Here is a 25,112-nt window from a genome sequence, read left to right as displayed (position 1 = left end):
TGTCGGTCAGATCAAAAGATATTGTTTGTGTGTGTGTGTGTGTGTGTGTGTGTGCGTGTATATACACACACATACATATATACATATGTATGAGCATATTCGTGTGTGTGTATGTATCATTGTACCGTAAGATCGCCTATGGTGATATTTCGGTACAATACCTAGAAACGATATATATACATATATACACATACACACACAAATCATAGAGAGTAGAGGAAAATAAACAACAAACAAACAAAAACAAAAAACAGCGAAATAGACACAGTGTCGGAAAGTGTTGTGGAAAAATAAATACTCGTATGTCACATCAAAGAGACCAGCAATGTCTTGTAAATTGTTTCGATTCCGGAATACGAAGAGGAGGGCTTTCGAAGAATGTGTGTGTGTGTGTGTGCGTGTTTGTGTTGCAGTTAATTGATGATCTGTGTATGTGGTTGTGTGTGTGGCTGGTATATTGCAATATAGCAACAACAACAACAACAATTATAATAACAACAATAATTGATTCTAGTATAGTAGGCACGAGACCTGAAACATTTGCATGGAGGTTGTCAGTCGATTTACAATCGACCCCAGTTCTCGACTGGTACTTTATTTTATCGATTCCGAAAAGGACGAAAGGCAAAGTCGACCTCGACGGAATACGAAGACAATAAATAACAATAATAATATTGGTAGCAGCTAGTAAAAAATATATATATATTATCATAATAATAATAATAATAATAATAATGATAATAATAACAAGAAGCTGAGTAATACTTACCATTAACGCAGGACTTTATTGGAATTATTCCGAGGCAAATAGAAGGGAAAGAACAAAGATAATATGAAAAAAAAATGGTCTTTGAAGGTTGCTGTCTGTGTATACCGTAGCTTATATATATGTGTGTTTATATATATGGATAAGTGTTGTGTTTTCGTTGAGTAAAAGACTTGTCAGAAAGATATGTCGGTCATCAAAACCACTTTATGGGGAGGGCTGCTACGTCATAGAGCGGTGTAAGATAAACGAATGTTCTCTCTGAACGAAGTTCCGTTATGGCCTTCCGTAAACTATTTTTTTCCTTTCGGTTTTAGGAATGTATATTAATGTATCCGTGGAGGCGCAATGGCCCAGTGGTTAGGGCAGCGCACTCGCGGTCATAGGGTCGCGGGTTTCGATTCCCAGACCGGGCGTTGTGAGTGTTTATTGAGCGAAAAACACCTAAAAGCTCCACGAGGCTCCAGCAGGGGATGGTGGCGAATCCTGCTGTACTCTTTCACCACAACTTTCTCTCACTCTTACTTCCTGTTTCTGTTGTGCCTGTAATTCAAAGGGTCAGCCTTGTCACACTGTGTCACGCTGAATATCCCCGAGAACTACGTGTCCGTGGAGTGCTCAGCCACTTGCACGTTAATTTCACGAGCAGGCTGTTCCGTTGATCGGCTCAACTGGAACCCTCGACGTCGGAAGCGACGGAGTGCCAACAACAATTAATGTATCCGTCTTTATCTTCTATTATAATTCTATTCTCGTCGAAGATGTTTTATACAAATATTACATGAACCTCCAAGACCGGATATAAACTTGTTAGAATTCCTCGTATAAACTTTTTTTTTTTTTTGGAAACAACGGATACCACATACGTCACGTACGTGTTTTGCGCTTCTGTATTTAGTTTGCGAGATTCTTGACGTGAACTCGTGTGTTGAAACAAATTTTGTTGTATCCAAGAAGCGTCATTACGTCAATAATAAACACATGCACTGCTACTATTTCACATATTTTATCATCATTAGTCAACTGGTTAGTTAAAGAAGTGAAATTTAAATCAGTGCCAGTGTCTATTATTGGCGTAATGACCGTTCCGAAATACAAGAAAGTATGTGTGTTGTTTAAACGCCAGAATCTACGCCCAGGAAAAATTCCTATAAAGATCTATTGTGTTAAGAAATCACAATACACTTCAGCTAAAAATAAAAAAACGATCTTTCTTTGGTTTTGCGAATCTATATAAAAGATGAATGTATCGTTTTTGTCTTCTGTTATAATTATATTCTCGCCTAAGATGGGGTTTTTTTTCCCAAATCGAAGTATCGCATCAAACTCCAATGATTTGTCAGCTACTTCAGTTTATCTGTTCGCGGAAGGATGAAAAATACAAAAACAGAAAAAAAAAAACTAAGACGGTTACCCACACAAATGTGACCCCTCCCTACTTTATTTCCTCATAACTTTCAGAAGATGGATATTCTTTTTAAAGAAATCTTCTACAAATATTTATCAGAGGTGCAGACTGTGTGGTAAGAAACTCGCTTCCCAACCACATGGTTCCGGGTTCAGTCCTACTGCGTGGCACCGTGGGCAAGTGCCTTCTACTGTAGCTTTGGGCCGACCAAAACCTTCTGAGTGGATTTAGTGGACGGAAACTGAAAGAAGCCCGTCGTATATATGTATATGTATATATATATATATATCTATATGCAGTTCAGTATATGTCTGATCAGAGAGTGACCAATGGTTTCGCATCCGTAAAGGGCTTAGCCCTATGGACAACTCATATATATGTATGTATGTGAGTGTGTGTCTTTATGTCTGTGTTTGTCCCCACTACCACCACCGCTTGACAACCGATGTTGGTGTGTTTGCGTCCCCGTAACTTAGCGGTTCGTTAAAAGAGACTGATAGAATAAGTACCAGGCTTGAAAAAAAAATGTACTGGGGTCGATTCATTCGACTGAAAATTATTCAAGGTGGTGCCCCAGCATGGCCGCAGTCTATTGATTGAAACAAATAGATGATGGGGTTAGGGTTAGATGGTACAGATTACGATTCTATCGGAATTTAATATGAAAAGAAAAGAAAAAAAAAAATGAATGGTGGCCGCGCGTGTATACATTCCGACACATGTCACATCTGGACCTGAAAATGAAATTTGAAAATTCGAAAAAAAAAAAAGTATATGATGTATGCGTCCCAATAACTTTCTTTCTTTTACATTAAAAACTAATATAACCAGTGGTCGGCAAAAATAGTACTGGGGGTCCGTCAACATGTTAAGCTGACAGCCCTTTCAATGTTATGGGGTCCGTGGGAAAACTCATTTAAATAAAAGGGGTCCTTAGTATTGAAAAGGTTGGGAACCACTAGTCTACACCATCTGAAAGTTATTTACTAAAAATTCCCCCACCCCAAAAAATACATTTCATTTTAAAATATCCATTTTTCTGTAAGTTATGAGAAAACAAATACGCGCGCGCGGCGTGCCGGGGCAACATTCTAGTGTAGATAGGCCATCGAGACCTCAGCGGAATTTGAACTCAGAACGAAACAAGGATCAGTAAAACACCTGTAAATGAAACTCTACCTGGATTTATTTTGACCGACATCCTAGCAATTCTGCCAATCCACCGTATCGAACCGGGATCGAAACTGTAGAATTTGTACCGAAACTAAATTGAAACGAGACTTCTGGTGTCTCTGTTGGTCTTTGTTGGTCGTTATTGTTGCCGCCGCTGTTGTTCTTTTTGTTCTTGTTTTCTTTTTTCTTATTGCTATGGTTTTTATTCATTTATCAGCGTTTTAATCATTCATTCATTCAACTCTTATTACATTATTTTTAATTTGTCGCTTTTTTCCACCTCGTTTCTTCTTTTATCGATTACACTGATATAGTTTTATGGTTGTTATTATTGATGTTGTTATTGTGCAACCTCACGTCAGCTCTGATTAAGCATATAAACCAAAGATGTCCCAGCTGTGATTGTCTACTCATTATTATTATTATTATTATTATTATTATTAATTTTTCAATTGTTTATCAAACAATTGTCTCGGATTTACATTATCGACAGTGTCCTTCCTATTCTGAAAGCTCTAAGCTGTGATTTGAGTTAGTTCCAGCTGTTATTTCTAGCAAATCAAGACACCACATAAAAGGCCTTCCCGTTGGCTCGTTTTTCTCTAATATACATCCGCTACACACACACACACACATATATCTGTAGAGAGAGAGTGAGAGAGAGAACAGTGAGATAAAAAAAATAGTTGTTTTTATAAGCTCGACAAGCTCTAACGCTTTCACATCAGTCTGTAATTTAAAATATTATTTTGAATATCAGATTGCGTGCAAAAGCTGTCACATGCCTCTCACTTTAACACCACAAGGCACCATTACTTGGTCATTAGAGACAAACATTCGGACCAACCTATTTTATCAACAAAAAAAAATTACTGCAGACTTTGACGGCAGATGTTCGAGCTGGGCGTAAGCTGCAGTTTGATCTCATCAGCCAGGGAGAGAAAAGGGGTGTTGTAAAGGTCATGAGCGTAACTCTTGACCTTCGAACTAATTGATGAACATTCAATATAGCGAGTTAGTTGTTAACAAGTAAATGATACAGGCTATTTCGTCTGCCAAGGAAGCCCCATAAGGCACAAAACGTTCAGAGTTGTTCCCCTTTATCTTTTTCAAACTTAAAAATAATGGTTTTGGCTAAGCTCAGCCGCAATATTTTCACTAATCACCACATTTAAACTAATCACTGTAATTAGGGCCGATGTCGAAAACATTGGAAATGAGTCACACTCTATAATTATATAATGAATAATAATAAGATTCTGTAATTAGACAAAAAGATATAATCAAACTATATATTTGGGTGTGTATATGTGCGCGCGCGTGTGTGTGTGTATAGACGAGTATTGTAGTTCGCTTGAAGCATTGTGTATTGTTTGTGAAATATAACGTGTCTTGAATGGCACAACAATGCAAAGTGGACTATAATAACTGTTATAATTTAATTATTCATAGCCTGATATCATTTAATATTTCCGAATATGAAAAAATTCCTTCTTCAGATATCGCTAGGAATTGATTTAATCCAGTCACTGCTTTAATCGGTTTGGCAACGGTTACGGAATCTTTTTTAATTTTTTTTTTTTTTTTTGGAAGCGTCTCTGCAGTGGTCTCACGAAGCTCCTTCCAGAATTCCTCATGAGAAATGAATGAGGGCGGCTATGTCTCAAGCCCGTGTGTATTGGCATTTCCACAATGCTGCTTCGAAGTTATGCATTATACGTGCAGTTTATATATATATATATATATATATATATATATATATATATATATACATACATATATAATACATGAGCATGTTACCAGACATATGTATTAGCTGTATGTGAGCTAAATAATATATTGTTTGCTAATTTCCAGATGAAAGACAAAGCTGACCTTGGCAGAATCTGAACTCAGAACGTAGTGATGGTTGAAATGTCACTAAGCATTTCACCCAGCGTGCTAACGACTCTGCCAGCTCACTGCCTTAATAATAATAATAATAATAATAATAATAATAATAATAATAACAACAACAACAACAACAACAACAACAACAACGACAACGACGACGACGACGACGACGACGACGACGACGACGACGACGACGATCATGATAATAATAATGATATCATGCTGTCAAAGCAATCACATGCTCGGCATGCTTTGGGCAGCCTTCACCTCCCTCTTTTATTATAGACATACAAATACCTTCCAAACCATTTCCTCCTCATATTTCTCATGAAATCCATTGCCTGTGTGTTACAGTTAATATTGAAATGAAAATTAAAACCTAAAAGGATTTAGTAAAATAACAAACTAATTTCTCTCATTATTAACCATTCTGATACCAACCCACCAATGACATTCTCCGCCTCTGTAATACAAACTTCCTGTTTGAAGTGATCTAAATTTAATCCTTCCATTAAAGTTTCATGCTCCAAACACCAGCTTCATTATGACTAAGTTATTTTACTGAATTCATTATTATTTTTTTAAAAAATTGATTGAAAGGCAAAGTGGCTGAGTTCCTTTCGAGTGTTGGGCCTCACGGAGGCAATGACCGAGATTTTTGGCATTGTGTTGTGCTTGAGAAGAAGACCCATCAATCCAAACCAAATCACAGTCATGGCAGATACTGGTGTCACGCAAATTGGCATCTGTGCCGGTGGTACATAACAGCACTCCATTGTCACACAAATGGCACCCATGCTGGTGGCACATAAAAGCACCTGTTACACTCTCAGAGTGGTTGGCGTTAGGAAGGGCATCCAGCTGTAGAAAACCATGCCAAATCAGACTGGAGCCTGGTGCAGCCCTTCAGCCCTGGTCAAATTGTTCAATCCAGGCCAGGATGGACAATGGATGTTAAAAAAAAAAAAACAAGTACTGGGGTTTGATCATCCAACGAAACCTTAACCTTTCAATGCAGTGCTCCAGCATGGCCACAATCTAATGACTGAAACAAGCAAAAAATAAGAGGTAAGGGTTGGGATCCTGGAAAGAAGAAGGACCTGGGAGAGAGACAAAACTTTGGTGAAATAATGTCTACCAAGAACACGAAATTCTTTACCCATCTCTCTGCCAAACTTGCTGCCAATTTGTGGAATTGTTTATTTGTTATTTAGTTGTTATTTATTCATTTTATAATATAAACAACTCGAAAAATGTGAAGTTTTTGAAATCTGTGAGGGTTTTTTTTTATGTTGTTGTTGTTGGACTTTTAATAAAAATAAAAATGAAAATAAATAGATCGAAACTCATGTCGACATCTGTTAAGAATAAAGCAGATGAGTATATATATATATATATATATATATATATACATATATATATAAATGGGTGGCCCTTCATTTGGGAAGATAAATTAACGAAAAGAAAACAATGATGATGGTGGCGGTGATGCTGCTGATGATGATGACCGTGGTGGTGATAATTATAATGATGATCATAGTAGTGGTGATGATGATGTACAACAAAAACAAACCAGAAACAGGAAATACCCAGAATTTCTCTTTCAGTTATGTCTGGAAGTTTTCCAACTTTCTTTGGAATCTCCGATTATATTCGGCTTTTTGAAGAAAATTTCAACTATGAGACAATGCATTAATATCATCATCACCATCATCGTCGTCATCATCATCACAATCATCATCATCATCATCACACAATCATCATCATCATCATCGTCATCATCACCATCATCATCATCATCATCATCATCATCATCATCGTCATCATCATCATACTCATCACCGTTGTCCTCATAATCACCATCACCATCATTATCACCATCATCCCCCACCATCGTCATCACCACCACAGCCTTATAGATATATAGATATATATATACACATATACATATCGTTGTTATTATGTTAAACTATCGTATGTCCAAATTTGGCCAAATGCATTTTTTGCAACATTTATTTTTGCTTGCAATAGCCGGTTCTTTTGGTCAAACTATCGTATCTCCACTTACTTTAGATGCGTCAGACAACACAAGCTCACTATAATTTTAAAATTAAAATAAAACCTCGAGAGTTACCTCCCTTCCGAGATTTCGAACCCTTTTAACCAAAATGCGCGACAAATCTATGAGTCTTTGTGACATGTCTAATTGCTTAGGATTTGTCATATCCCTCTCAGACCTCCTCCATGGTATGTCTATAGAGGCGCAGGTATGGTTGTGTGGTTAATGTGCTCGCTATGTAACCATGTGATTCCTGGTTCAGTTCCACTGCATGACATCTTGTGCAAATGGTCTGGATTGACCAACGCCTGTAAGAGTGAATTTCGTGGAAAGAAACGTCTTGCGCGCGTTTGTGTGTTTATTTCCCTAAACCGATTGATAACCGGTGCTGGTTTCTTTACGTCCTCATAACAGCTTTTCGGCAAAAGTGACCGATAAAATAAGTACCAGGCTTACAAATAAGTGCTGAGGGTTGATTTGTTCGACTACATCACTCAAGGCGGTGCCCCAGCATGGCCGTAGTGCACTGATTTAAACAGGAGAAATGATATGCTCATTTGTCACTCATTTATAACACGTCTGGAAATTGTACGGAAGCCCATTGTATACATGTGTGTGTGCATGTGACTATGTTTGTCGCCACTCCCACCTCCACCGCTTGACACCCGATCAGAAAAGAGCCGGAATTAATATGCTCCATGGTATTTTATCAACCCGGAAAGGCTGAAACGCAAAACTGACCGCGGTAAGATTTGAACCCAGAGCGTAAAGAGTGAGAGCAAATACTGAGTGGTACTTCTCTTTATAAACCGTGAAAGGATGAAAGGCGAAGTTGACGGAGGCGGGATTTGAAATCAGAACGTAATGAACTAGAATAAATACTGCAAGATTAGTTGTCAAGCCTTGAAAGGATAGAAAGCAGGCGGACTTTTGGAACAGCTGATTCTCATTCAAAGGTCCGAGATTTCATTTCCTTTTTTTTTTTTTTTTCTTCTTCTTAAAGAAAAGTTTCTTCTCGTCGTTTTTGAAGCATGTCTTGCAATAAAAAAAGAAAGAAAGAAAGAAATGAAAGAAAAAATCGTGCCGTTTTTTTCCTTAACGGTTGCCACGAAGCTTCGATTCGATGGCGGAACGGACAGCACTTGCTTGATTTGCTTCCTTGTGTCCGAGTTACTCTCGCCATTTACCAGCGCTGATTATGTGGGACAGCAATCCTTGAGAAGCCCACTAAAAAAGGTGAAGTTGACTGAAGCAGAATTTGAACTCAGAACGGAAAGATCCGTAAGACACACTGCAAAGCTAACGATTCGAGTCAAGTCAATTCTCCGTAATAACAGCATATATGTTGGTATCAAATTTTAGCCCAAGGCAAGCAATTTCGGAGGGGGGGGGGGGTAAGTCGATTACGTCGACCCCAGTGCTAAACTGGAACTTATTTAATCGACCGTCTAAAGGACGAGAGGCAAAACCGACCTCGGCCGAACTTGAACTCAGAAGGTAAAGACGGACGAAACGTCGCCAAGCAGTTTCGTCCAGTGAAGGCGCTGGCTCAGTGGTTAGGCTATTTGGCTCCCGATCGTAAGGTTTTGAGTTCGATTTGCGGTAGCGCGTTGTATCCTTAAACAATATACTTTCTTTCCCGTTGCCCCAGTTCACGCAGCAGGCAAAAGTAAGTTGTACCTACTAATTTAAAGGGCCGGCCTTGTTACATTCCGTCACGCTGAAGCTCCCTGTAAATTACGTTTAAGAGTACGCGTGTCTGTGGAGTACTCAGCCACTTTCCCATTAATTTCGCGAACAGGCTGTTCCGTTGATCGGATCAACTGGAACTCGTTGTCATAACCGATGGAGTGCCAGTTTTTTTTTTTAAGCATTTTGCTCAGCGTGCTAACGATTCTGCCGTAATAACCTCATCAGTTTACTAACAGGTTAAAGGCCGTGTTGACTTAGGCGGGATTTGAACTCAAAACATAAACAGCCGGAACAAATACCACGAAGTATTTTATCCGATGTATAACAATTCTGTCAAGAATACACTGGAAGAGGGGGGAAAAGTGTCACTCGTATTAGTTTAACGATAATTTAAAGGCCATGGTGATCTAAACAGGATCTGAAGTGAGAAAAGCTGGAAGAAAATACTTCAAAGAAGTTTATCCAACGCTCGAAAAATTCTATTAAACTAACAACGTCAATTACGGCAACAATTATAAATGGTAAAAACAATCAAGAAAGAAAAGTGTCACTTACTCTGATGAGTTTAACAGCAGGCTCCATAAACGATGTGGGTAAGCTATAGCTTTGATGAACGAGCTTACTGCAAAGGTTTACTCTGTCAAGTAAGGTTTGCATGAATGGTGTCGGTGGTAGGAAGAAGGTGAACAGAAGTGGGCTGGTTATCTTGTTGACGGTGTACATAGTCTGCCCAACTTTTTGTATTTTGTGTGGTCTGGCCCTGTTGAAGGATGGCAAGAAGAGAGGAAGATAGATTATTAAAGGGAGTGAGAGAAAAAACGGATTATTAGAAGGGATGAGAGAAGACAATGTAATTAATTAAAGTGAGTGAAAAATAAAAAGATAATAAGATTAAGTGGGTGACTGGTAGAGAGAGGGAAAGAGAGTGAATGAGAGTGAGAGGGTGATATTGGATGAGTGAGTGAGGAAGAGTTAAAACGTGAGTGAATGAGAGAGAAATTAAGAGTGAGGGAGAGAGAAAGAGAAGTGAAAGATATATAGAGAAAAGTTGAGAGGGTGAGTGAGAAAGCGAAAGGAAATTTGATTAACTAGGAGAGAAAAAGGGCAAAGAAGAGAGACAGACAGACAGACAGACACAGAGTTGAATGAAAGAATTAGTGTGTGTGCATGTGTGTGTATATATATACACATGTGTATAAATGCATGTGTATCTTTGAGTATTTATCTGTGTGTGTGATGCTTGTGTATATTTTGCGTGTATGTGGAATGCATGGTTGCATATGTACAGATGTATGTTTCAATGAAACTTTGAGAGACAAGAGGGTGTGTATGTGTCGATGTATGTGAGACAGATTTTCAATGAGAAAGAGAAAAGCGTGTGTGTGTGTGTGTGTGTGTATATATATATATATATATATATATATATATATAATAATACAAAGAATATATATACATGTATACACACATATATGTACATACTTACATCTACATGTGTATATACATGCATATCAGGGTACAGGACGTTAGAACAATAAACTACAGACAACGGAACGAACACATAGGAAAACGGAAAGCCCCTTGGAATATCCCTTCATCAGCTGTCTCTATTCTATCTAGACGTTTCGAAGACCAGACAGGACGTACTCTAGAATAGTCTCTTCCTGAGTAGTGGACCAACCAACTACACAGAGGATTCCAAGGTGGCAAACACAAACCAAGACAGGAAAAAATGGACAGTGAAAACAACATTCATATATATATATATATATATATTTGTGCATGTGTAGATGCATGTGTATGTTTGTGTGTGTATAGTGAAAGAGTGACAATGGGAAAAGAGTGTGTATGTATGATGTGGGGGGGGGGGTGTCAAAGTGAGTGAGGGAGAGAGGGGGGGTAATGGGTGTGAAGGCGGACAGACAGGAAGAAGTAAAGGAAGATGGGTGTGTGTGTGTGTGTGTGTGTGAATATGTGCGCACATACATGCATGTGTGTGTACATTCATCTACGAACATATAATATATTAATGTATGTATATAAACATATACATGTATGCATATCAATAAAAACAACAAAATACCCAAGGGAATAAGAGTTTACAATATGAGTTAATTACATACATGAATGTTCATGCATATATATATATATATATATATATATATATATATATATATATATATATATCATTGCTGTGATGCAAAAGTGTCATAAGTCCAAAACGTTGCTTTTTTCAGAAAACGGAAAAATAGTTTCACCACTCCATAGCAAAACCATTGTACTACACTTCGACAATTTTAGATATCTTGGCATCCGAAGCAACTGGAGATACGATAGTTTGACCAAAAGAACCAGTTATTACAAGTATATCATATCTCCTCCACTATTTAAGTACTATGTGTCAAAAGTGAAACAAAAACACTCATGTCAAATACTTTCCCTTTAAAAATGAAACTATTCCACTAGTTCAGTATCAAAACTGAAACAATCACATTTCGATACTGTAATGACAGATACTTTCACTTTCATGGTTTTATTTTCATATTGAATCTACTACAATGAAACTTTCGTGATGGTTGAAATTTCATCAACATGGGAAATTTATGAATTTTCATGGGGGGTTCTGCCCCCTTTAAGCCACCTCAAATTCAAACCAAACATACTGCATTACACCTGCCCTTGTGCATTGAGTCTAAGTTCCAAATATCATAAAGATCCATTCAGTAATTTTGGTCCATGAAATTGTATGAAACACACGGCATTACCCTTCGCCCTAGGCTTGCATTTTGTATTCTAAATTTCATTAGGATCAGTGCAGTAGTTTTCGAGTCTATAAGTAACACATGAACACACATAAAGACATTGACTTTTATATAATAGATATAAATATGCACATGTACATATATGTGTGTGTGTGTGGGGCAGTGGTACAAATCAGTGATAATACAATATAATTTCATTGTTATGATTCAAAAGAAATACAATGCAATAATAATAATAATAATAATAATAATGAAGACATTGTTATACAACTTTGCAATAATGAAAATAAGTTGATGCAAAACTTTTGGGTGAAGGGGCAATCAAATTTTATTTTACTTTTTGTTTTTACACTACATTGGTGAACTCAGACAAACAATAATGGCATGCTGGTAGTGATGGTAGCAGCGGTGTTGGTGGTAATGGCTGTGGTAGTGGTGGGAGGAGAGGTGATAAAGGTAAGGTAAGGATTAGGGAACAACACAAAGAACCCAGATTTTCCTTGAAGTATATCTTATTTAAAATATCAAAGATATTTATGGGGTGTACAAAAAGGAAAATGGAAAAACCCCAAACAGACTGATTTAAATTCTTACCAATCCTCAGAAAGACGGAAAAAAAGAAGATTTCACAAACAAATGAAAGTGGAAATTAAAACAGGTTTATTTTAATGATATTTTCTCTCTCCACCCACCTCATTTTTTGCTTTTGTGTCTATCTTTATCTGTTTTCTATGAGTTTCCAACAAAATTCCCATTATTTACAATACATTAGGAAGTGTTAAAGTGGATAATTATTACTGTTACTACAATCATTATTATTGAAGGCAGCGGGCTGGCAGAATTGTTAGCACGCCAGGCAAAATGCTTTTGTCTGTCTTTATGTTCTGAGTTCAAATTCCGCCGTGGTTGACTCTGCCTTTCATCCTTTTGAGGTCAGTAAAATAAGTACCAGTTGAACACTGGGGTTGATAAAATCGACTCATCGCCTCCCCCCAAAATACTACTGCCTTGTGACAAAATTTGAAACCATTATTGATAATTTTTATGATTTTACAATATTATAATAATGGAATATTATATATTTACTGTGATGAGGCGGTGAAGCATGATGTTCGGATGTTGAGTCTCACAGGTGATGACAAGCAATCAAGTCCTTTAGTGATTCGTCGTACTTGAGAAGACACATTGAGCCAAGTGAAATCCTAGTCATGGCCAGTGATACATAAAAGGCACCCACTACACTCTACGGAGTGGTTGGCATGTTAGGAAGGGCATATAGTGGTTAAGAGCACGAGCTACTAACCCCAAGATTCAGAGTTTGATTCCAGGCAGTGACCTGAATGATAATGATAATAATAATAATAATAATAATAATAATAATAATAATAACAATAATAATAATAACATCGAAAAAAAATACCTTAGGAATGAAAACCCAGGTTCGAAATTTCCCCAAGACACCTGATGAAGGCTGGAGGGTATATCAGCTGAAACGTTGTGTTAACAACAAACAAGATGAGGACAAATATCCATCAAATGTAAATAATGTAAATAATAATCGTTTCTACTAAAGGCTCACGGCCTGAAATTTGTGGGAAGAGGGTTAATCGATTACATTGATGGCAGTGCTTGAGTGGACCTTAATTTATCAACCCCAAAAGCATGAAATGCAAAATTTACCCCAATAGAATTTGAACCCAGAATATAAATTCGGACGAAATGCCACAAAGCATTTTGTCCAGCATGCTAACAATTCCTCCAGCTTGCTGCCATAATAATAATAATTATAATTATAATAATCCTTTCTGCAAAAGGCGCAAGGCCTGAAATTTTGTGGGGAGGGGTGTGTCATTAAATCATTCCCAGGGCTCAACTAGTACATCATTTTATTGATCTCTAAAGGATGGAATGCTAAGTCAATTTTGCCAGTATGTGAATTCAGGACGTGAAGCTGGAAGAAACGCCAATAATGGTTTCGAATTCTGATGCAAGGCCTGCGATTTTGAAGAGAGAGAAAGAGAGAGAGGGAGAGAGAGAGAGAGGGGGAGAGAGAGAGAGAGACAGACAGACAGAGTAGTAGTAGTGGTGGTAGTAGTAGATTCTAGTGACCTCAGTATTTGATGGGTATTTGGGTTTGCGGTATCTATGAACCCCTCCCCTCAAAATTACTGGCCTTGTGCTAAGAAGAAGAAGAAGAAGAAAGGGGAGTGGAGAAGTGCAGAAGGAAGAGGGGAAGAGGAGGAGGCAGGAAGAAAGGAAGGAAAGACAGACAGAGACAGAGAGGTTGACAGAAAGGAAGAACGAAAGAACAAAAGAAAGAAAGGAAAACAGACAGAAGTCAGAAAAGACTGGAAGAAAGAAAAGAGAAAATAAAAAGAAAAGAAAACTGAAGAAAACAAGAGAAAAAAGAAAGAAAAAAAACATGAAGCAAAAGAAGAATAAAGAAAAAAGAATGAAGAATGAAGCAGTTTGGGATTCATCCAAATATTATTCACAGTTAGGGCGTGTGTCACTATATTTTCGGTTTTGGTTTTTGTGTTTTTCATGTTTCCTACATTGATAATGTTTAGTAAAAAGATGAAAAGACTGGCGGCTGCCATATTTAAGTAATGAGTTGTTTCAGAGATTGGACTCTGTGTGCGTGCACGCGCGTGTGTGTGTGCGTGCATGTGTGTGTGTGTGTATAAATATATAAACATATAAACATATATATATATATATATATATATATATATATTTAATATTTATATATATACACTCACACACAATTAGATATATATCTAATACATAAATATAATGTCTATATGTAATTGTACATGTATATATATATATATATATATATATATATATATATATATATGTATATATATATATATATATATATATATATATATATATATATATACATATATATATATATATATATACATATTTATATATATATAATTATATATATGTGTGTATATATATATATATATATATATATATATACTCACTGTCATATTAACAAGGAATATTAATTTAAATGGAAGCTCTTGCAAGAGTTTAATGGTTGTTTTCAGGGGAGGTGCATTGCTTAGGTGGGTGTTATGTTAGATTGGGGGGGGGGGGGAAGTATGTGTGTCTATCTTTTACATATCTTTGTTTTTTGTTTGTTTGTTGTTGTTGCTTTGCTGCTATTGTTTTTTGATTTTTCTTTGATTTTTCTTTGCAGGAGTTTTATTTTCTTTTTTGGTTTTCACTTGTTCATTGATGGTTAGAGAGATAAATTGTGTGTATGTGTATGTATGTATGTGTGTGTGTATATATATATATATATATATATATATATATATATATATATATATACATATATAGATAAATATATATACATATATAGATAGATAGATAGATAGATAGATAGATAGATAGATAGATAGATAGATAGATATATGACACATCAATATATGTATATGTTTGTATGTGTGTATATATTTATATAAATGCATATATATATATATATATATATATATATTACATGTATATATATTATATATAAGTATATATATATATATATATATATATATATATTCACACACACATCAGTATGTGTGTGTGTGTGTGTATATATAATGGAAACACTCATGTATATGTATAAATATAGCCACACATATAAGCCTAAATAAAGATAGGATCTGTTGTATATTATATTTAATCTTATCTCATATTTTGTTTAGTCTGGAAGACCCAAGGTCTTACTTTATTTTGGTTCCTCAGTTTCCCAGTCCCTTTCGACTTATCTTCCGTATTTATCTTTTGATGGGGTGTAGGGTTCATCCAAAAAGCAATCCTACTTGATTATGCTCCAGACTGCTCAACCCAACACTTCCTCTTTCTTTAAACACACACACACTCATATATATATACACATACACACTTACATCTACATACACACACACACAGCTCTCTCTCTCTCTCTCTCTCTCTCTCTCTCTCTATATATATATATATATATATATATATATATATATATATATATATATATATATATATATATATATATATATATATATATATATATATATATATACAAATTAGTAGTGGGGGTGGGTGCGCTGAAAGTGTAGCTGCTAGAATAAGAATAGCCTGGGCAAAGTTTAGAGAGCTCTTACCTCTGCTGGCGACAAAGGGACTCTCACTCAGAGTAGAAGGCAGACTGTATGACGCATGTGTGCGAACAGCCATGCTACATGGCAGTGAAACATGGGCTGTGACTGCTGAGGACATGCGTAAGCTCGCAATGAATGAAGCTAGTATGCTCCGCTGGATGTGTAATGTCAATGTGCATACCTGTCAGAGTGTAAGTATCTTGAGAGAAAAGCTGAATATAAGAAGCATCAGTAGTGGTGTGCAAGAGAGACGATTGCGCTGGTTTGGACATGTGGTGAGAATGAATGAGGATAGCTGCGTGAAAAAGTGCCACACCCTAACAGTTGAGGGAACCCGTGGAAGAGGTAGGCCCAGGAAGACCTGGTCTGAGGTGGTGAGGCAAGACCTTCGAACATTGGGCCTCACCGAGGCGATGACTACTGACCGAGACCTTTGGAAATGTGCTTTGCGTGAGAAGACCCGGCAAGCCAAATGAGATCGTTGCCAGTGCCCCTGGACTGGCTCTTGTGCGGGTGGCACATAAGATGTGACCGTTGCCAGTACCGTCTGACTGGCCTTTGTAGGGTTTTCGAGCGTGGCCGTTTTCGTGCGGGTGACACGTAAAAGCACCCACTACACTCTCTGAGTGGTTGGCATTAGGAAGGGCATCCAGCTGTAGAAACTCTGCCAAATTAGATTGGAGCCTGGTGTTGCCATCCGGTTTCACCAGTCCTCAGTCAAATCGTCCAACCCATGCTAGCATGGAAAGCGGACGTTAAACGACGATGATGATGATGATGATAATATATATATATACATGTATATAAAAATATATATATATTGCATTTACTTTTCTTTTACTTGTTTCAGTCATTTGACTGTGGCCATGCTGGAGCACTGCCTTAAAGGGTTCTAGTTGAAGAAATCAACCCCAGGACTTAGTAAAAGACATTTTCTCAGGGTGTTCTGCAAATATGTGGTTGGGTAACAACCTTCATAGGCACACAACCATTCCTGCATCCATCTATATATATCTTGATACACACACACACACATGTATATATATATTCGAGGAAGTGAGCCAACTGGTTTGCTCAACAGTGCCAATAAGCTTGTAGAAACACGTGTATATCATATAAATCTTAAAAATACCAATTATGTTTTCTGTTTTTTTTTATTACTGTATATATATATATATATATATATATATACACACACACACTTGTATATCCATCATTCTCTCTACCACCCTCTTTCTTCACTCAGTAAACATTCTACCACTGGTAGCCCCCCACCCCCTTCACATTCACCCATTCATCTGCATTCTTCGTTGTAATCACTCTCACTTCAACTCATTTTTACAAACATGATACCTTGAATGAACAAACACATCACAGAGTCGAGAAGACTCTCTAAATCTCTTGAGATACAAAACAATCTCATTAGAGTCGGCACCATGGTAAAATGCACCTGGTACACCGTGCAAGGTAGTCAGCAAAAGCTGTGGAGATAAGAGCAGCTGGAAGACATTTCTGTCTTGCTGAGGACATGACAACCTCCCTGGTGCTGGTGCTATGATAAAAATGCAGCCAGTACATTCTGTAAAAGAGAGATTTGTGAAAGGAAAGGTTTCCCTATAAAAAAAAAAATACAAGCCAAAATTGAAATGTATGAGCAACACACACACACACAGACACAGACACACACACACAGACACAGACACACACACACACACACACACACACACACACACACACACACAAACACACATACACATTTAAAAACTCCTTTTAATCATGAATAACCATGGGACACACCTACAATGTTCTCTTAACGACTGAAACAAGTAAAAGATGAAAGACATACATGCATATTACATTTGCTTGTTTTACGTCTGACTTTCTAGCTAGCATGGGTTAGCTGAATACGTCACTGAGGCATTGTGTGAAGCTTAACTGAAAGTCACATGTTAGAGAAGCCACATGGAACATGTAATTTAAATCTAAGATATAACCTTTGTTGCTGTAGCTAATTACAGTACACACACCCACACACACACACCCATCAGACATGCAGCTTTTACAATCTGCTCATCTGTGAACTCTGACATTAAATTCATGTCTAATCTAAGGAGCTTCTTCCTGATTCCTCCCTTGGCCCATCTCTCTCTCTCTCTCTCTCTCTCAGACCCCCTCCCTCAGAGACTCTTAAACATTACAATGAGGTTAGAATCTGAATGCTCAGGTATTGTTTTTTTGTGGTTTCTTTTGTTTTGAAAACCAAAGATATTGTAAGAGAGTGTGGTGGTGGGAGGAGAGAGAGAGAGAGAGGAGATAGAAAGACAGAGAACAAGAGAGAGTGTGAGTGAGAAAGAGAGAGGAACAGCAAGAGAGAGAAAGAGTGAGTGAGTGAGAGAGAAATAGTGAGAAAGTAAGTGAGAGACAGTAAGGGAGAGGGTGAGTGAGAAAAAGAGAGAGAATGAGAAAGAAAGAAATGGTGAGAGAGTGAGTGTGAGTGAGTGTAAGTGAGAAAGTTAGAGAGAGTAAAGGATAGGGTGAGCAAGAAAAAGAGAGAGGAGGATAAAGAAAGAGAGATAGAGGAGACAGAACAGAGAGAGAGAGAGAGTGAGAGAAAGACAATGAGAGAGGGGAGAGAATGAGTGAGTGTAAGTGAGAGAGAAATATTGAGAGAGAGAGAGAGAGAGCAGGGGAAAGGGTGAATGAAAAAAGGAGAGAAGGAGAAAGAAAGAAAGAAAGAAAGAAAGAAAGAGAGAGAGAGAAAGAAAGAGAGAGACTATATAACTGCTTGAATTGCTAAAAGATAACTGCCTCTCTCCATTGCAGTCCAAGAATTGTTATTACATTTTAACATTTTTACATTTTTATCTGCTGCACAACAACACATTATGATGCTCTCTAATTTTACACCACTGAAAGCCACCAGGTCAGTGGTTCCCAAAGTGGGCGGTATTGCTCCCCCCCCACCACTGGGGGCAGGGAAAAGTTCCAAGGGGGTCTCAAAGAAAACCGGGGTGATAATGGGGTAAAAAATTCATGTAAAAAATAAGGGGCAATAATGGAGTGACAATTCATGTAAAAATGACGTTTTGATATAAAGATAGAAACAAAAAATTGACCTCATTTGTAAAAAAGTTTAGACCCGGGTTTGAACCCAGTAAACAAATTTAGTTCTTGGTTATATGTTTCTGTCTACCAAATTCTCTCACAAGGCATTGGTCCCCACCCAGGGCTATAATAGAAACCATCTAAGTTATCATGCAGTAGGATTAATCTCAAAACCACATTACTGGAAAGCAAGCTTCTTAACCATGCAGTCATCTGGCAGGGATTTCACCAGCTGTTCCATCAGGTTATCATTGGGTTATATACCCCCAACTACAATACTTTAACACTCTCACAAAGATGGCTGTGTGTATATGTGTGTGTGTGTGTGTGTCTTTGTGCATGTGTTTGTCCTCCACCACCACTTGACAACAGGTGCTGGTATGTTTACATCCCTGTAACTTGGCAGTTTGGCAAAAGACACCAATAAAAAAAGGAACAGGCTTTAAAAAATTTAATAAGCACTGGGGTTGATTCGTTGGGCTAAAATTCTTCAAGGCGGTGCCCCAGCATGGCCATAGTTTGATGTCTGATGGCTGGAAAAAGTAAAAGAAAAGAGACAAAAAAAAAGAAGAAAAAACATGTCCCATATAAGAGACAACATCAAAAAATATGACCCCAATGTCATACTGGAAATATCCAACTTGATAAAAAGCAGAGACAGCCATAGAGGTCCTCATCACTTTGAAGATTTTGGTTAAGAAAACCACCCAAGCCAGAAGCTGGAAATGGAGCATAATTATAGCATTTGTAAATCTAAATAAAACACAAACGAATTAGCATCCTACAGACTCTTCTTCTTCCTGTGTACAGCATCAGAGAAAGGATATCACTAATCCTTGACATCCTTCTATCCAAACCTCAATTTGGGTTTCATCCACTTCGTTCAACAACCATGCTACTCATAAATCTAACATAAAAATGAATGATTGAATAAATGAAGGCTTTATTAACAACAGTGCCTCCCATGTGTACTATTTTAACTGTTATCAACATCAGCAAAGTTTCTGACTCTATTCCCAGCTTTACAATCAAAAGAAAGAAATATTCAACACCTCTTTAAGATACAATTCCCCCCAGCTTTCCTTATACCATCAACCGATCATCACCACAACACACACACACACACACACACACACACACAAGAACAAAGAGAGCAAAACTATTTTTACAAACTTCTACAAAAGAAGGAGTTCCACCAAAAAAAAGAGCCAAAGTTTTCTTGGATTTAACAACAGTGCAACAATCACCGACATAAAAACCGCTGGAGATTTACACAAAATAATTATTAGGCACATCTAAGAAATAAACAGATAAATAAGAATTAAAAATAAGCACAGGCACGGCTGGGTGGTAAGAAGCTTGCTTCCCACTCACGTGGTTCTGGGTTCGGTTCCACTCTGCGGTGCACCTTGGGCAAGTGTCATATATATTCAAATGAGGCAGATGGATGTGTTAGCATCAAAGTCGAAGGTTTTGTAACTAACGGGGACAGCATTTGTATATCACCTGAAGAAATACAACTGGATCCCATTATACAGGTAAACCGTTGCATAATTCAAGTCCTGTATATATGTGGATATATGCTATATGGGAACGTGTGTAGTGATTATTAAATAACTGTGTAACTGTACTCCTTCTGTGTAACTGTACTCTATCTTATTCAGTTTCATTTTCACACATGAAGAATGCCTAACCCTAGACTTGGAAGTATACCGTAATACTACCAGCTATTTGGTAATTCTAAGGGTGAACGAGTTCTATTGTGTACTCTACTATGTTCCTAATGGAATACATCTTAAAATTATATATATATTATATATATATATGAGGGGGTGTTGAAAAGTTCCTGCCTTTAAGGGTGTCATGAAAGACCTGGTTGGAGGTCCAACCTTCCAAGTTCTTTTACAAGGCTTAGAAAACCTGAAAGATCACTGCAATAAGTGAGTGAATTTGAGAGGGGAATATGTTGAATAAAATCATAATTAACTGATCTTCCTGTATTTTCTTTTACCCAAAGCCAGGATCTTTTCAACAACCCCTTCTATACATACATACGATGGCTTCCTTTAGTTTCCAGCTACCAAATTCACTCATGAGGCATTAATCAACCTGAGGCTAGAATAAAACCCACTTTGCCAAAGGTGTCATGCAGTGCAATTGAGCTTGAAACGATGTGGTTGGGAAGCAAACCGTACCTGTGCCTACAAAGTTAGACACAAACCTTAAACGTAAAACACATGACGGTTTTATTAACAAAAAACAAACTCCCACACATAACATTTTAATAGCCATCAACGTTGGCAAAGTTTCTGACTCTATTCCCTGCTATACAATCATACTAGAAAATACTCAACACCCCTTTAAGAAAGAACACAAACCTCTGCTTGTCAGGTTGCCAAGCTTATGGAGTGCAGAATAAAAACATTTCCAGAACCTGCAATTTCGTAAATAGAATACCACAGGGATCCATCCTCAGGGTCTATAAATGAAGGGGGTTCAGCCGGTATATCAGTCCAGGATTTGGAATGTTAAAAAGGGGCTTGTTGCTATATGCATGGCTCCTTTCCTTAAATGAAAACAAAAAGAAAACAAAATTTAAGCTAACAGGGATGGCTGTGTGGTGAAGAGGCTCAGTTTCCAACCATGTGGTTTCAGGTTCAGTCCCACTGCACTGTACCTTGGACAAGTGTCTGCTACTATAGCTGCAGGCTGACCGATGCCTGATGAGTGAATTTGATACAATATATTTTTATAAACAAACCTAGAAGTGCCAAGTGAGTTGGTATTTTACAGAAAGTAAAGAAAGTCTCAAATGCAGAATAGTTTTGAAAACTGCTAAGAAAATTGTATAAATATCCATAAAAGAGGGAAAATTTGGCCAAGTAGCTTGTTGGTCATTTCCCAAGAGTATTTAGCCTCTCTTTATACAAATATAAATACATATATATGTCTGTATGATTATATATATATATATGATTATATAGCTATGTATATATGTATGTGTATGTATTTGTGTGCATGTTTGTGCTTTCTGTCCTCTCCCACTGCTTGAGAAATGATGTTGGTTTGTTCACATCCCTGTAACTTAGTGGTTTGGCATAGGAGATCGATAGAATAGGTACCAGACTCAAAAAAGAAACTGATGTTGTTTCTTATATGGTTGAACTTTCTATAGATTGGAAACTAACCAGTATTGGACTTATGATCCCTTAATGCAGTTTATTACCTCTACTTGATTATATATACACACACACACACACACACACACATATACACACACACACACACACACACACACACACACACATATACAGGGAATCAGTTGATGATTCACTCCATTGCTACTTTGAGTTTCATGCATGTAAAGTGAATGTATGATTGGCCAGGTAGTATTTAGTGAATGATATATACAGAGAGAGAGAGAGAGAGAGAGAGAGAGAGAATAAACAGAAAGAGAACAAGAAAGAGAGAGAGAGAGAGAGAATATGATAAATAGTTAAACAGATTAGATGGATGTTACAGACATCCAACAAGAAAAATAGACAGACAGACAGACAGACAGATACATGGAAAGTGGTAGCAACTCAGCAATAGGGTGTGCGCCATTCTAAGTTAAAATGTCATGGCATCAGTGAATCCTCTCACCAATACCACCACCACCACCACCACCACCACCACCACCACCACCACTATTACCACTCACTGTGCTCTTTCAACCACTAAGTATGTGTTGAGAGTGTAGCAGAAGGAGGCCTAGTTAGGTGTCAGTAAGGGAACCTGAAGTCACCAAAGTGTGTTAAATGAGTTTGTATACATAGGTCTGTACTGTTTCCTCTGGTTTTTCTTTTTCTTTTCTTTTCTTTTTTTTTTGCAGTTAAAACAGATGGTAATTTAGTAAATAATCATGGCGACACCCAATCTTAGCTATTTTGTTTTCTATTAATTCTTCACAAAAAAAAAAAATATATATATATAAACATATATGTATGTGTGTGTGTGTGTGTGTGTGTGTGTGTGTAAAAGAAAAACAGGAAAACAAACAAAATGGAGAAATTATCGAACAAGCAGAAACTAAGATGAAAATGAAAATAGTTGGTTTGGGTGGGGTTGTGAAAATAAAATTTAAAAAGTTATAAATGTATAATTTATAATTTTTGAAATTTTACCAAAATAGGATTTAATGTGTCCTGTTTTGTTTATTAAAAATTAACTATGTTGTGCAAACATAATTTTTGGAATTACTATTTGTAATTTTTATATAAAAATATTATTTATACATAAATAATATAATAAAAAAGGATAAAGACCCCCTTCTGTCATGAATGACCCATGGGATTGCACTTAGAAAGTTCCCCTCTGGGGCACAAGTTTGGGCAAGGTTGTTTATGGAAGACCAGCTGTTGCCCCTGCATACCAGCCTCCCCTCTCCACCCCATCGATGTTATCCCAGGAAAAGGCAAAGGGACCGATACAACCTGGCACCAGTTTCTACAGCTGAGTGAACTGGAGCAACGTGAAATAAAGTGTCTTGCTCAAGGACACACCATACAGCCCAGTCCAGGAATTGAACTCGCTACCTCATGATTTACAGCTGAATGCCCTTCCAAATGTCAATCACTTTACAATGTGGACTGGATACTTTTTAGAAGGTATCAGCACTGGCAGGGGCACCAAGATGTGAAGTGATGTGCTTTTGTTTTGAACACTTTAATACCTTGTTGTTGTTTCTATTTAAAGAGAAACTTACTCAGTTGTTGTTGGTGGTGGTGGTGGTGTTCCATCCTTCCATCTAACCTTTCTCGTTTCACAGTCTTGTGAACTCACCCACCCACACACTCATCCGCTCCAATCTCCAGTCCACCACACCCCTACCCCATGCCCTGTCACATCTTCACCCCCCCTCTTTCTCTCTCTCTCTCTCTCTCTCTCTAGTCACTAATGAAAAATCCCCTGATACATCCAGTTCCCCTGGACCTGAATGCAACAAAACTGTTAGTAGCCCCCCCCCCCCCACTGTAAAGCATCAAAATATGAACATGCTGTGTCGGCAAAGGTGATATACAACAGTATGGACATGGTGTACAGACAGCACATAACAGTGTGGACACGTTGAGTAGAAAGTATATGATTATGTGGACATATTATTTAGACAAAACACAAACAGTGGGGGTCATGTTGTAGAGACACTATATAACAGGGTAGACTTGTTGTGTAGAGAGCATATAAAAACATGGACATGTGCTGTGCAGACACTATATACTGGTGTGGACATGTGGTATGGACAGTATAGAACAATGTGGACATTTCGCGTGGACAGCATATAACAGTATGAACATGTGGTGTAGACAGTACATAACAATGTGGACATGTTGAATAGATAGTGTATAACAGTGTTGTATAGGCTCTAAATAACAGTGTAAACGTTATATGGACAGTATATTATAGGCTGGGCATGTTGTATAGAGAGTATATGACAATGTAGGCATGTTGTATAGGCTGTTTATATCAGTGTTGACATGTGTAGACAGTATATAGAAATGGGTCATTTCGTGTAGCCAGTGTAAAACGGTCTCTCCTGATGACCCCATGACCATCCCAGCTTATTTTATTCAAAGTTTACTTTATAAAAAAAAAAAGAATATTTCCTTCTGCATTGAAAGGGGGAAATTTGTGATTTTAGGTAGATACTGCTGTTATTTCTAGTATCTCGTGTGACCACATAGGAGCTCCCGTGTTCCCTTATTTGTGTTTATATTGTGGCGGGGAAAGAGAAGGGAGTCCATTGGGAAGACACCGATGTTGTTGAATGATAGAAGCGAAGAGATAACAAGTTGATATTTTGACTGCTTCCCTCCCACACGTTCACCACAGCTGCCATGTCCTACTCCACCTAAACACGCACATAGCTATATAATCGTACGTGTATGTATATATGTTTGTGTATATGTATATATGTCACTAGCGGGGGTGGGGGCCATACGGGGGGGTCCGCCCCAGGCGGCACTTTGGGGTCTGCTGTAGACAACGTGCTTTTTGAGGGGTCCGGGAGCGGCAAACGGAAGGGTCGCACCGGGCGGCACACACTCTAGCTACGCTAGTAATGTGTGTG

The 25,112-nt window shown here is 37.6% G+C and overlaps 1 protein-coding gene across 10 annotated transcripts in view; it reads right to left on the bottom strand.

The window, feature by feature from the left end:
- The window catches only part of LOC106877785 (multivesicular body subunit 12B), a 91,608-nt gene that overhangs the window by 64,396 nt on the left and 2,100 nt on the right, over positions 1–25,112 (bottom strand). For 2 of the 10 annotated variants that reach the window (XM_089339174.1, XM_089339175.1), the window contains exon 1: positions 770–2,103. Coding sequence is in view for 5 of the 10 variants with exons in the window: in XM_089339166.1 (XP_089195292.1) it covers positions 9,547–9,751; positions 10,475–10,476 (207 nt within the window). In the remaining 5 variants the exon portion in view is untranslated. Of the gene's footprint in view, positions 1–769; positions 2,179–3,353; positions 3,655–9,546; positions 9,752–10,474; positions 10,722–12,836; positions 13,087–25,112 lie in introns of those variants that run through there. The other 8 variants (XM_089339169.1, XM_089339166.1, XM_089339168.1 and 5 more) reach the window with 8 other exon arrangements.

The sequence above is a fragment of the Octopus bimaculoides genome, chromosome 21 (genome assembly GCF_046866305.1).
Source record: "Octopus bimaculoides isolate indiv1 chromosome 21, ASM4686630v1, whole genome shotgun sequence".
NCBI classification, from domain to species: Eukaryota; Metazoa; Mollusca; class Cephalopoda; order Octopoda; family Octopodidae; genus Octopus; species Octopus bimaculoides.
Note: the sequence above shows the minus strand (reverse complement) of the source record. Positions and strands in the feature narration are given on the sequence as shown.